This window comes from Eleginops maclovinus, chromosome 20, assembly GCF_036324505.1.
Source record: "Eleginops maclovinus isolate JMC-PN-2008 ecotype Puerto Natales chromosome 20, JC_Emac_rtc_rv5, whole genome shotgun sequence".
NCBI lineage: Eukaryota > Metazoa > Chordata > Actinopteri > Perciformes > Eleginopidae > Eleginops > Eleginops maclovinus.
This window is the reverse complement of record NC_086368.1, coordinates 602881-617670: the sequence shown is the minus strand read 5'-3', so window position 1 is coordinate 617670 and position 14790 is coordinate 602881. Positions and strand designations below refer to the sequence as shown.

General features: G+C 43.3%; 1 protein-coding gene across 2 annotated transcripts; it reads right to left on the bottom strand.

Annotated features, from left to right (window-relative positions):
* Window positions 1–1976: 1976 nt before the first annotated feature.
* znf831 (zinc finger protein 831) lies at window positions 1977–13119 on the bottom strand. Of its 2 annotated transcripts, none has more exons than XM_063912086.1 (4): window positions 12772–13119; window positions 7776–11856; window positions 5182–5345; window positions 1977–4510 (listed from the first exon to the last, which is right to left on the bottom strand). In XM_063912086.1, exons 2-4 carry the CDS (start codon window positions 11806–11808, stop codon window positions 3803–3805), a joined length of 4905 nt encoding a protein of 1634 aa, XP_063768156.1. In that variant the 5' UTR covers window positions 11809–11856; window positions 12772–13119; the 3' UTR covers window positions 1977–3802. The 2 variants fall into 2 exon arrangements, with proteins under 2 accessions (XP_063768156.1, XP_063768157.1); XM_063912087.1 differs by having other exon boundaries at window positions 4356–4506.
* Window positions 13120–14790: the final 1671 nt, after the last annotated feature.

Sequence of the window (14790 nt, the reverse complement as noted above, 5' to 3'; positions counted from 1 at the left end):
TGATGCCACCCATCTAGTGTCTAAAATACGACCTATTTTGCATAGCTGGACATCCAAGCTCTCAGCTGACTCTCTCAGCTCCATTCGATTTTTGTTAGATGTGCTATACAGTGCATATATCTTGTCCATCAATATTTTAAAGTGATTTATAGCACCCATCTCTTTCACTACGTCTGCGACTGCAAGCTCAAGCCTGTGGGCTGAGCAGTGCCACACAGTAATGTTGGGAAACATGGCCTGGAGCCGACTCGCCACTCCGCTTTTACGCCCTAACATAACCGAAGCACCATCACAAGTTACTCCAATGAGGGTCTTAGAGAGAAAATCCTGTGTCAAATGCAGGCGCTCCAGAGCAGACAACAGTTTGTGGACAATACCTTGAGCAGTTAGATCATCTAGCTCTACGAGTTCAGTAAAAATGTTTGTAGGCTTGTCCATATCGGGCAACTGAGCCCTAATGTATATTATCAAGCAGCTCTTTTTGCTTAAACTGGTTGACTCATCCAGCATTACACTGATTTTGGGAGTGCACTGTACTACTATTTTTTCAAACAGTTTTCTTTTCATTTCTTCAGAAATATGTTTCTGTATGTTTCCACATGCAACATTGGAATGTAAAATTCTCCCCATATCGAGTCCATTTAATTCTTGGCAATCAATCTCCTGTTCGAAGCCATATGCGGGACGGTGGCGTTTAGCCTCCTTGTACGCCGTGCGAAATACGCGAGCTGTAGTGGCCATCTGTTCAGACTGACTATTAATTATAGATTGTCCTAAAGTGTCCACTTTTGCCTTTTCGAGAATGTTTGCTGCTGCTAGGTGAGCCTTGGTACGGGCATGTTCAAATACCTTTTTTCTAAGTGCGCGTTGCTGTTTTATAATATCTGAAGCAGATGAGGTTACTGTGCATAAAACCCACTCTTTTGCCAGTTTCATCCCCGACGTCTTCTCTGCCCCCAAAGTCCCCACCGCCTTACACGTTGTGCAACCCAAACCTGATTTTCCCCTAAAAAGCCAGGGATAGTAAGTCTGCTTCACTTTTAGCTGAGCTTCTGTCCAAGCAGTTGTGCATCCCATCCCTGACCTGTCGCTGGACGTCCCACACTCCTCTACGCTCTCCTCTCCTACTGACTCTTCCTGCTGTAAGCCTGATGTCGCGGTTCCACTTGCCTGCTCCAGCTGTTGTACCGGGCTAGTTGATGCCAGGGTACCCACCGGTTGCTGTTGGTGGTCCACCTGGCCGACGGTAGCTGGCTCCTGCTCCGGCTGGCGGTGAACCTGACCCGCTGCTGACACGGTGCCAGCCTCCTGCCCGGGCTTGGCTAGCTGTCGGTTAGCTAGCTGGCTAGCTGTTGCGGCGCTAACCTCCTCCTGGTTTTGACCATCAACATGACCGCTGCAGCTGCCCTCGTCGCTGCTTGTGGAGGCTTTTCTGACTCGTTTTGAAGTGTCTATTACCTCTTCCTTCTTTTTGAAGAAAGACAGTAAATTTAACTGTCTTTTTGACATGCTTGCATTTAATTAGTTTCTTCCTCTCTGCGAAGTGCTCCTCATGTGGCGAATTTCAAAAGTGAACGCGTTTGTCCGTTGGTCCAGCTTTTCAGTGCGTCAACACAGATCTCCGACTCTTTCAAATCTTAATCTTAATAAACGACATGAAATTCTTGGGATTTTTTTCTGTAAATTAATATCTGTATATTTTATTTCATTTTAACCATTTTTTTATTTTTATTTTTTGTGAGAGGTACCGGATCTGCCCAAATAGGTGCCGGAACACAGGGTGGCCAAAATGAAGAGGTGCCGGATCCTGTTCCGGCAGGATCCGGCTCAAATTAACCACTGCCAACGACTGTTTAAAAAGAGAGGTCTTAACAAATATCCACGTACAAAGCTCCTACGTAAGCTTTCACACCTCATGATCTTCATCAGGATAATATTGTGTTATGTCAGAGGATGAACGTAAGTCAGGCAAACACTGTAAGAGCAGGGGAACTTTTTTATTAACTCTCCTGTTGTTGAAATAGTTCAAAACTAAAAGTGATGTGCAATATATTCAAGATGAATTCATTTGTTTTTTAATTGCACTTACACTCTAAACCAGGAATATAAATTGAGAAAATGTAAATGAAAGAAATATTTGTAACACATTATTAAATCAGCTGTAGAAACGAAAACCTTTTTAACCACTTATAGACAGAGGAATGACAAGCATGTCATCATGAGCTGTAGCTGTGTACAAAATGCTGAATTATGTACAAACATGTTCACATGCACCCACTTCCTGTTCTTGTGAAGGGCCTAATCATAGCTGCTGACTCATCATGAAACCCAGGCTGGGAAAGGCTCAGCCAATGCCCGCTTCACCTGCTGATCTTTCAATGCTGCAGCATGTGTCCATGAGTCACACACAGGTGGTGTCTGTGAAGATTCAGAGTGCACTTTATGAGAGAGAGTGTGTGGGAAGGCAATCATTCTTTAACCATGTGTACGAGTGTGAGCAGTTCAGTGGCAGAAGTGTGTGTGGAAACAGCAGCAGCAGCAGCAGCAGCAGCAGCAGACAAGCAAAAAGACATAAGGTACATGTAAAGTAAGCGCACTCGCTGCTGACACCAACCATAACCTGCTGTTCCCACTCAGGTGAGTCCTTAAGGTGAATGCTCATTTCTGCTAGTCACATAAACATCAGTTAGCAGACCATGAGAACAAGACAGGAAGGCTTGTGTCACAGGCCCTAATAGCTTTCCTATTAAGCTAGCTGGCGAAAGTAAAATAGGTCTTTGTTTCATATTCATTGACTCTTTCATATGTTCAACCTGGGTGCTGGTAATTCGGCAAGACTGTCAGAAACCTCCAATTATTCCACACTTTAATCCCAGGTACACCATAGAGAGGGTCCTGACCTTCTACAGGTGCACCATAGAGAGCGTCCTGACCTTCTACAAGGTTCTACAGAGGGTGGTTAAAACTGCACAGCACATCACCAGGACGGAGCTGCCACCCATGGAGGGTTTTCTACTCCCAGCGGCTCAGGAAGAAAGCCCACAGGATTATCAAAGACCCCCATCACCCCAGCAACAATCTGTTCTGTCTGCTGCCGTCTGGCAGGCGTTACCGCAGCATCAGGACCAAAACCACTAGACTCAGAGACAGTTTTATACCACAGGCTATAAGACTGCTAAACACCTGAGCTCTGTGAAGTGTCTCCATAAAGCATTCATCTGTTGTCATCTCACAATTTATTTTATCTAAATAGTTATCACTGTAAAAAACAGTATATCATCTTACTGTACAGTATTTAATTTTACGTTCTGTTCTTGAATATATCATCTTCCATTTACGTGAATATAGACTTCTTCTTACACTATTTTTATTTTGTTCTTTTTTTAAAAATGTGTTTTATTGTTTTACTTCTTATATAACTATGTTGCATTGTTGGAGAAGCTCTGGATTTTCATTGCCATAACAACCCTGTAGCTTCTGTGCACATGACATTAAAGCCTTTGAATCTGGAAAAAAAGATAGCTACCCACATTGCTATATTTCTAGTCACAGCAGGAACATTATCAATTTAGGAAAATAATAAGTGTAACCAAATAGAAACGGTGTTGCTCCATTTAAATTACTGTAACTATCTGCATTGATCCTGTGATTGTTGACGCCTGGCTCTGTGACAGTCAGTGTGTGACAGTCAGTGTGACCAAATAGTCAATGACAGTTTGAGTTTCAACTGAGCCTTTATTCTTACCGCTGACTCTGAAAGAAAGATATGTGCAGCAGGTAAAAATCCAGAGAGATGTTTCTGTTAAAGCTCGATGATGAGCTTCCCTTCATCGTCACTGCTGCTGGTGTCCTCTGTGTACTCCTGGCAGCTCTGCACAGGCCTCGCTCCACTCACCGTGAGAAGCTGGCCACACAAGAAAACGCCCTCCCCACAAATACTGCTCTGCCCCCTGAAGTCATTCGGTGCTTTACCCTCACTGTCCTGATAATCCGCAGGGTGCAGCTGTGTAAAAGGCTCTGGTGGCAGCAGCGTATTATCATCCAGCACCTGGTAGTTTGACTCTTGGTTTAGCCCGCTCTGACTCTTGGTAAATTCAGCAGCAGAATAAGAGGCACAGCTGTTCCCTGCAACATGCTGGACTCTGATGCTGCTCTGCTTCTGGTCCTGCTGTGGACATGTTCCTGTTTGCTGAGGGCTGGGTTGAATTGGAGACCAAGCATTTGGTATTTCTGTTAATATGGCCTGTGCTTTGACAGGTTGATTTGAATAAGATTCACATAGGCTCTGTGTTTGTTGGTCGAGAGTGCTGCCGGAAAAATTTAAGTTGTTCATTTCCAATGGAGCCTGTGGACAGTGTGACAGGCTGGTCCCACTGCTGCCAGAATAGGGCAGAGTTTCTGACCTGCTCTGTGGAGGATACTCAGACATTCCTGAATGTGTCTGGGGAAAACGCTGATCAGAAAGCCAAGAGTGTTTAAAGGCATTCCTGTCTACCTCTATGTCTTCTGCCTGTTCAAAAGAGAAGAATATCACCGTGTTACAATCATTCTCCTTCCTCCACTGAGGCTTCCTGCATTCATCAAGCTCTGCAAAGTGACATACATGATGATAAAATAATCACAGGATTTGTTATATAGTAAAGTGCTTTTGTCATAATGTGTTGCTGATGTGTTTAACTTTTAAAACTCTCCCAAAGCCTAAAGCCACATAAATGATATGTAATTCTTTTGAAACAACAGGCTTCTCTGTTCATACATTTATTGTGTTGCAAATATTATCATTAGACCAAAATTATGTCTCTATCTCTCTCGGTAAATTTTGTTTAAAAAAAAGAAAAACAAATCTGTTATCTGTAGTCTGAATCTGTGAGGGATTGGTAGAAAGATTAAGGATAATAAAGCAGTAAAAACGAGTTAAGAGAGAATGCTGGATGGGAAAAGATCCCATGAATTGGAAGAGTTCTTAACCATTTGACCTTTGCCGTCTGTATTTTAAAGTGGGTTTATGTTAAGTATAGGTACACAAGTGAAGAAGGAGGTAAAGAACCATAGAAAGGATCTGAGTTGAGTGAAAGTTGTCTGGGCTGTGCTTGAGGAATGTAAGCTCTGAAAGGGTGAGGGTAAAGTCATTGAGTGAACCTGCGTCAGGGAGCTGTGAAGACTTCCATAAGTCCATCTCACCTCTGGTTTCGTCTTATCTGCTGAACTTGTGTGTGTGCAGTGTGACTTTGTCTGGTCTCTCTTGGTTTCTCCGCTCTGCCGGGCTCCGCCCCGGCCCTGCAGGGAGCCCCCCTGCTTGGTGCTCTCTCTAGGGCCCAGTGTCGGCGGCTCCTTCTCCATCAGCCCTAAGGGAATGTAAAACTCTTATTTTAGAAACTATAACTGGTACAGATTTTTTCTTAAAGCACAACCACATACTTTAGGATAATACATTATATTATTTTGGTTATAAATGTTATATCTATCTTATACTAGCATCATATTACCAGTCCAGCAACCAAATAATAGACAGCAAAACCATTTCTTGTGACATACATGGACATATGTCTGTTCATGGAAAACAAACGTGCATGCTCTCTCTCTGAGTTAGAATTGTCTGCCGCGGTACAGAAAATGACATCCTCCCCTGTCCCGTTCCCTGTCCACTCTTCTGCACGTCTGCTATATGTTGCTCTCAAGTCTTTTCCAGACAACTAGAAACTTGATTATTTTCTGAAGTCCCAAACTTCTTAAAAGCGAGTCACTAGAGTAGAATGACACTTTGAGGGTTGACAATGATTTCAGTTTTCCATTCAGAGATTTTAAAGAGCAAAACATCTTTTGATTATTTGTTTGTAATAATAATTCCTGCATTTCATTTTTCAAGTTGCAAAAAGTGGACAGGGTCAGAGAAAGCCTCTGTTCTGGAAAGCATGATCATACATCGCCCTCTAGTGGTTAAAACCTCTCTCTTAAAATGTGCTCAGAGTCAAACCACTTGGTAAAAACTATCCCTGTGTATCATAAGAAGTGGCGATAAAAAAGTAAGTGCACCATTTGGAATTTTCTGGTTTTATGCATGAATTGGTCATTAAATGTGATCTGTTCTTCATTTAAGTCGCACGTTTAGACACACACAATGATCTTAAGCTCCTAACACACAAAATGTATAATCTTTCATGTCTTTACTGAACACAGCCATAAAACATTCACAGTGCTGCTGGAAAAAAAGGCAGATTGATATTTAGGGTCATTGTCCTTCTGCACCTCCCAACTACTGCTATATTTCAGCTAGCTGAAACCCAGTCTGACAATATCCTTGACGATATCATGATAAACTTGGACATTATTATTTCCCTTGATGATGGCAGGCTGTTCAGTCCCCGAGTCAGCAAAGCAGCCACAAATACTGATGCTCCCTACACCGTATTTTACCGATGGGATGATGTTTTCATGTTGGTATGTGTTGCCGTTTGTCTGCTGTAGCACTGTGTGTTCTTCCCCTTTAATTCAACCATAGTTTAATCTGACTTCAAAACATGTTCCCAGTTTAATTTTGGAGTTTTAAGGTGCTCTTTAGCAAAACTCCAGGCGCACAGTGGTGTTATTTTGGAGATCAGTGGCTTCCTCTGTAATGTTCTGCATGACCAATGCACAGTAGAATCATAAACTCAGATGTTATCCGGTTCCAATGATACATTTAAGCCTTTAGCTATTACTCTATAGCAATGGTTCCCAAACTTTTCCAGGCAGGCCTCCTTGGGTAATTGGAAACATTTTCGAGCCCCCTCTAACCCGGTTCTGACCTACATTTGTAGGATTAATTGTACAAACATTACATTTTCTCTTAATGTCAAGACACAAAGATCCAAACTATAATTTTATATATTTTTTATGGATAGAACATCCATTTGTACGTAGTTGGTTCTATACAATGATAACTGTTAGAAATAAGAAAATAATAAATCTATTTTATGTATGTCAAATTATAACAAAGAGCAACCAATGTTTGTTTACAACTTCCTCCCAAGCTTCACCCGCCCCCATGCAGTACTTCCGCGCCCCCCTAGGGGATCCTGCCCCCTACGTTGGGAACCACTGCTCTAAAGTCTTTTTTTTTTTAAATCTCAATGACTATTCAGTGTCGTGCCTTTAGAGTTATTTTTGGCTGGACGCCAGCTTATATGGAGAGTAGCCACAGGACTAAATGTCTCCTTTTATAGAAAATGTGTGTAGAGATGGACTGACGAATACCTTAACTCTTGGAGATTACTTTGTAACGCTTTTCAGCTTTATTCAAATCAACAATTCTTGATCATAGGTGTTCTGAGATCTCTGAGAGGCATGGTTCAGCAGATGCTTTTGATGAATAGCAAATTAAAAGGTTTCACAGACTTTTATAGTAACTCCAAAACATCTCAAATCCTTTTTCACTGATTAAAGAACATTTTGAGAACTCTTCACTCAATTTACTTTTGTTAAAGTCTAAGGGTTCAAACACTTCTTCCAGCCTCCACTAAATGTTCGAATGGTTTATTCAAAATGGACAGGAACAACAAGGTGGAAAAGTCACGGGCAGGTCAAGAAAGGGACTGGCTCTAAAGGCTTGGTTGTCATGACGATACTGAATGTTTTACTATCATTACATTGTCCCAGAATCCTGGCGCTGGACCATTATTTGTCAGCTTTTTGCCACTTCTGTCACTGTTTCATTTTAAATACGATTTTCTAGACCACAAAGGAAAATCAATGACACATCTACACATTGTTAATTTGATTAAAATATTCATACATACCTGCAGCAGGGCTCTGATTTCTTCTTAAGACAGCTGGAACATCTTCAGGTCTTTCTACCTGGATGCTAAAAGGCACTGGAACAAACTGAGCGAGTGGTTTCTCTGAGTGGGTTGAACTGCTGACATCCTGTGACAACACACTTTTCTGTGGAAGGGTCTCTGATAATGTGGTTTGCACTGGATTACTGCAGTTGATGAATGCTTGTGGCTTCAACTGTCTTGAACTCTTGCATTTATTGATTGAAGATGAAGACCCAGAGAGTTGATCAGCACATGCAGCAGCGGAGGCCTGCAGAGGGCGATGGATTCTTCCACTATCTAACTTGCTGCTTTCATATGCAGAGGCGTCCTCCACAGCTTTAATTGTGCCTACATTACCTGCCTGATTGTTAAGCATGATTTGTCTTTCTTTGACCAGTCTTTCAGTTCTTGTTTGAGAGGTCAGAGCTCCGCGGCCCAGCCTCCACTGCTCCTCAGCACAACAGTTCACTGAAAGAGAGTGTTGCTCCTCTGAAGATTGGCCCCTTCCTGACTTGACATCGCTTAGTGAAGCAGCAGTTGGCATGACATTACCGGCTGAGCTCTGAGTCGCAGTGACCGTGTCACTTAGGTGGGGCAGTTGTGACGGGCTTAGTGCTTCAGGATGTGTACATTCAGCGGATGGTGTAGCCTGAGAGAGGTATTGTTGTTCTGTCAGCTCTGCCTTCACAAATTGAACAGGCGCTGGAGGTTTTGTTTTCTCCATGTGAAGTGTGGGTAAAGACTCACTTTTTTCCAAATCAAAGTTTAGAGGGTTTTTTTGGCTCATTTCCGGGAGTGTTGCTTCCACATCACATCTCTGTGAGAGGACATTGACTGATTGTCTCTCGATTTGGGGTTCAATGAGAGCCAGCTGCTCATCAGATATGATCTGGAGGCAGATCTGGAGGTCTGCTGTGTGAACATGAAACACATTCTGATCATCTGGCCGCATCTGGTTGAATGGTACCATGTGACAAGGCACGGCAGGGCGGTTTGAGCCGCCATATGCACTGTTTACAGAGCTGAAATGCTCTGATGCTGGCAAGAGCTGTGTGTGTGACAGAGGAAGGGGAAGGTTAGCCTGACTTTGCGTGAGTTCTGTAATGGCAGCAGGAGATGACTGATTGTGTGCTATAGTTAAGGTAGGTGTTGAAGAAAAGTTTGCAACCTTAGGTGCAACAGGTCCGGGTACAGGCCCTGAGCCCCCTGTGGATTTGGAAGACTGTATTGAAGTGCTGAATAATCCTGCCTGATAAATCTGCCGGCCGGTTGTGGTTGTTGTGGTTGATGAAAATTGCCCTTGCGCTATAGATAGTCTAACTGTTTCAGTTGGATTGAGTCTTGTTTCTGCCTGAGAAAGGGTTGTGGGGATCTGGTCTTGTGTTGAGCTGACAGGATTTGTCTTTTTGACATCACAAGTCTGCTTTGTTATGACGGGATCACCGCTTTTCCTCTCTTTGAACGAGGGAAAGCTTTGCTCACTCTGATAAGGTGACAGAACAGAGTTGAAAGCGCAGCCATCACTTCCTGTTGTTTTATCCACACCATTCTGTGAAGAAACTGCACCAGATTCGGAATCATGAGGTAACTTCAGCTGGTATTTGGGCAGGAAGCTGGCCTTGGCAGTGGGGGGGTCGGCTAGTGAGGTGCTAACAGACAATGTATTTGCATTGATAATGCAAGTTGGTAGAAGAGCTGCTTTGAGCGGCATGTGTTTTAGATTTTTTGGAGGGTTCATACAACAGAGATTCTGCTGAGGTGCGCTGCTGATGCTAGAGAGTATTTGTGTGTTGGGTTTGGTTTCCATCTCCAGAAGGCCAATTATTTTGCCATCGGTCTTCTTTTTTTTCCTGTCAGGGATAATATTCAAAAAGTCAAAATGTTTTTCTGCATCAATCATTTTCCCTGCTTCTGCTTTGCTCATACTGTCTGTTTGGTGGCTACCCAATGGCCCAATAGAAGAAACCGGCAGTACTGACAAAGACAGATTTCTCCGAAGTGGTGTCCTGAGAGAGCTGCATGATGTGTGAAGCTGGCTAGTTTTGATATTCAAACCCTTTGCAAAGACAGGGGTTCCTGCAGTGCTACAGCCTGAGCGGCAGGCTGCAGCACTGCTATTGGGGAGGTTTATTGTTGAGTCTGTTATTGTAACTGTCTCCATATGAACCGCTGACAGGCTGTTGGGCAGGCGCCGCTCAACCTCCTGCTCTGGGTTTGTGGAACATTTTCTGCCTTTGATAACGCTATCATCACCCCCTTTTTCAGCATTGTAGAGCTTTTTGAATGTTCCTCCCCCATACATGTACCACTTGTTGTAGGCAAACTTCTGTGCTTTTTTCCTCCGGAACTTTCTGTTGCTTGGCTCTCCACAAATGTCACCACCATCACCGTCGCAGCTGCGACTGCCGGTGCTGGCCTCCTCCACAGATGGATTCGTGAAGAGAGTGTCTGTTGCGTGGTTGCCATCTACGGCTGTCTGTCGGACCAGTGGGCGGTGGGTGGATGAAGGCTGTTTCACAGGCTGGACAAAAGTCGGCGTTATCTGGCCTGAGCTTTCCCTCCGGACAATTCTTACATAATCATTCTGATAGCAGGAGGTTGGGCTGCTCCTATCCGGCTGCAGGAGGGCCACACTGAAAGGGAGGGAGTGGCTGCGGGTGAGGGGGGCATGCTCCACAGTGTTGGATCGCTGAGTGGGCACGGAGGTGTAGAAGTCGGGCTTTGTGTGTCTTTGTAACCCAACATTTGGAGTCTTACTGATCCTCATATCGAAGTGAAAGGAGTCCTTGTATGTGTACGGCATGGGGAGGTCAATGCTACCCTGCTGGGATAGAACCGTTTTTCGTGGCCTAACGTTCTCTAGCTGTTTGTCCTCCACAACAGCTTTGTTCTCTGAAATCAGCTTCGATATGTGCTCCTCAAGTGATTTCTGCTTCCTTGCTATGTATTTGTGTTCCTGTCCAGCCTGGCCTGGTCCTAAGGTTGTGTTTGTGGTGGTGGTGTGTTTAGGATACTCCTTAGTGGATTCAGTAAAGGAATCTACACTGTGGTCAGGTAAAAGGCTGCCGGGGCTTGGGTAGTGCTCACTGCTCTCACTGAAGCCTGAGTCTGTGCTCTCGTGGCTCTGGGATTTCCCTCTGGACACAGAGTTCTCCCACTGCTTGGAGAACAGAGTGGCTTCTTGTCTCTGAAGGGGAAGATGTCGACTGGCAGTCAGTGGAGGTTTCTCATCTTCCCTCCTCTGTTTTTTTATTGTTACTTTTGCACATTCATTTTCTTCCATCTTCTGACCTGCATGGGTCATGGTATTCTGTACACCAACAGAACCATGCGTCTGTACAGAGAAGACCTTTGCAGTGCTGGCTGGGCTGTTGGTCTCAGCAGGCAGTGTGGCATCCTTTGAAACATTTGTACCCTTTTCCATGATGCTCGACTCCCCGCTATGCTCGTCCAGAGACAAGCTGGAGGTACAGGTCTCTCTGGAGTCGGACATGCTGTCTAGGCTGCTCATGCTGCTCTGCTCTGATTCAGACCAGAGGCGGGCATGAGCCTGAGTACGCTTATGTTTGTAGAGGTTGCTCTGAGTTTTGAAAGAAACTCCGCAGGTGGTGCAGGGATAAGGCCGCTCCCCGGTGTGACAGCGCAGATGCTTTTCCAGCACACTGGGTTTCATACAGTCCCGTCCACAGTGAGAACATACATGTTTTCCTGACGTCTTGGGTCTGGCTGCAGGAGCTGCCGCGGTCAGACTCAATCCCGGCTGACACTGCAATCCTCCAGTAATATGGAGTGTGAGAAAAGGAAGTGTCTTCTTGGAGTAAAGCGGCGGCATGGCCACATGGAGTGTGGCTGGCTCTCGGGGAGCTGCTGGAGGCTGCGCAGGCGAAGGAGGCACTGCTTGGATGTAAACAGCCGTCAGTGGAGCCTGGAGGTCCATCCTTCCCTCTGTCTGCTCTGCAACGGTGCTGATATGCACCGAAGCACTCTGCAATCCTGGCTTGCCAGTCTCCATGGTAACCCTGCTGCTGTCGTGATGTTCCAGATCCAGGTCTGTAATTACCTGTAAGATAAGAACAGTTTGCATTGGACCCCGGCTTTGCCTCAGATCAAACATTGCAATCTGTTTTAGCCAAAATGCCAGTTGATCATAATGACAAGAATGAGAGTTCCGTTTTGGAGAGTATTTTGCATATAGCTTCATCAGAAAAGAAGACAGAAGCAAAGCACCATATAAATGTACAAAAGCTACTAACGATGCAGTATTGTAAGGACAGAAAGCTGATATGGAAATTCAAAAACACAATTTTTCATGTGTTATAAAATCAAGGAAGACATGGTTTGCAAAGCTGTCCACAATTCTACAGCACCCAAATAATCATTGAAATCTTAACAATATTGTTATTGATCAGCAATAATATTCATGTTACAGAGTGCAGAGAAAAAAGGAGGCATTCAAATCTGTGCTGTGTCATTTTAAGAGCAAACTGTGCAAGAATACAACTGCTAAGATGTGTTTTCTATGCAGGCACACAAATGTATATATGCAGTACAAAGAGGCAGGGCAGGACATAGGGGAGGAGCGAGGGACTGAAATCTGATATTTGTACATAAGAAGCTTAAGATAAGACAAGATAAGAATTACTATTGATCCCAGACTTTCATCTGCCAAATATTATGTGTCAGCTGACAAGCCTTTAAACTGGGTTTAAAAAGAGGCTAAACTGTTCTTAATACCAGCTTCTGCTAGTAGCAAGAACAAACTTAACAAAGCTGTAAACAAAAAGCCAAAATCTCTAGATGTGAGTCATTTGTTGTTTCATTCTGTCTCTACGAATTGGATTTCTAATTTTTCCTCTGATGAGGGAATGAAATACAAAATTGTGATGCTGTTTCTGAAGGTGTGTAGGTAAGAATAAAACAAGAAACCAGAACACAACTGAAAACTGTGAAAAACAATCAGTGAGAAGTCACTTACCTTAATACTCTTCAATCAGCAACACACATCGGACTTAGAGAGTGCTGAACACTGAACAGCCATCCTCAGAGTACCTGCTCATGCACTCTGATCGGTGTTCCCCTCTCACAGCTCTTTCACGTCAACTGCTTCTTGTTGAGGAAGCGGAACAAATGCAAATGAGAGAGAAGATGCACTATGAAAGTGGTGAGGCAGAGAGGAGGGGAGTGAGTGAGGGAGAGGGGCTTGCTGAGTGTTTGGCTGTCAGACAAAGACTTCTGGAGGACACGTTGAAAACATAGATTACAGCTTGTGATCAGCAGGAGAGCCTGGAAGAGTTGGATGATGATCCAAAGTGTTGTGCAGAAGTGAAAGCGACTGCTTGGCACAGGAAGTGCAGTGACAGAGGCGAACTTACCTTCAACAGTCACTTGGGCTGACTGACTGACTTTACCGTCAACAGTTATGTGCTTGCTCCCCCACCTACCTACTTCCTCCCACACACTGTAGTTGATACACCCACGAAGACAAGGGTGCAGCAAAGCTAATGTTGATGTGGCTGTTTTTCTTCATGTGCACTGCTCTCACTCTCTCAGGCGCAGAACAGATGGAGGACTTATGAGTTGCTGGAGTAAAACTCCTACCTCATGCCACAGCCCCATTACACCATGTAGTCCAGCAGTTTAAACAACACATACATGTGACTATTATGTGCAAATTTATTTTCTGCATTTTAGAAACACAATACAGGTTGTGTTGCTCTGTTTTGAACTCAGGATTCTTATAAAGCCTGAGGAATGATGTGTTATCAGGTGCACACCTTTGTTTAGTCTAATGTCATCCAACAGATCATAGCTATGTTAACAGTTCATGGCAGCATAACAAGACAAATACAAAACATACTTTTACACATACACTACCACTTTTTGTCCATGGTTCTCCAGTAGTAAATGTGAGTGTCAGAGACCCAGCGTCAGTCTGAGAATCCGTTACATCACATGTTGCAGGTGCCCTTCTTTAGTCTGTTACAAGATACATATGACCAAAACTACATTTTAAACCTAAATAAATAGTTATTTAGTATTACTAACATAATATTCATGGTATATTATGTATAACACTGATACTACATGGGAGAGTCAAGTACAAACACATTCATATCACACTCACATTAGAGTACAAAGTGTTTACTATATCATTTTTTAAGTTGCTATGTATTTTACTTTTAAATGTGAATACATGAAAAACATTTCTAAATATTTATACTCTCAATAGCTCCAATTTTTTTATTATTCTGTCACTCACCTGGGTTAAATTGCAATTATCAGGTAAGATCTGCTGAAGTAAAACAAGTACTTTTTAAATCATTTCACTGCTAGACTCTAGCTGGTCTCCACGGCAACTGCAGGCTGATCCACTGAGAGCATGCTTTGTGTTGACATGGTAACAAGACAACTCTTACCGTGCATGTATTCTACCCCCTTACACGGCTCAGTCCTAGTTTCAGTCATGATTGACAGACTAATGAAATCATTGCTAACTATAGTAAAGTGTATACACATGTGTTTCCCAAGACACACAGTCAACAGTAATGTGTAATGTTTTTGACAGATTATATTGTTTGCCACAGAGTAGAACTTTCGGACATACTGAGTTATCACTGATGTTGACATGATCCCGGTAGTCCCACATCTTATAAAATGTTCCAAAATCTCAGGTCATCATGCAAAATCTACATCTAGAGCGGCCCCTTTATCACTTGTTATTGGTATTTCACTCTCAAATTATACTTTCTTTACACAAACAAATTGTTTGGATTAATTTGAAGACAATATACTGCATTTTTCTTTCAGTTTTGAGATGTACCTTCATGGTTTATTGCACTTATTGTGAGAGGATTTTTATAAAAGTTTCAGCTATAATAAGTGTAACATATTTTTACAAAGCCATCTGCCTCTTCACGCTGCATTACACCAGATCTTTCAAGTCATGGCACCAGAAATGGATAAACCCATCTTTTTAACAAGATATCAGCAGTTA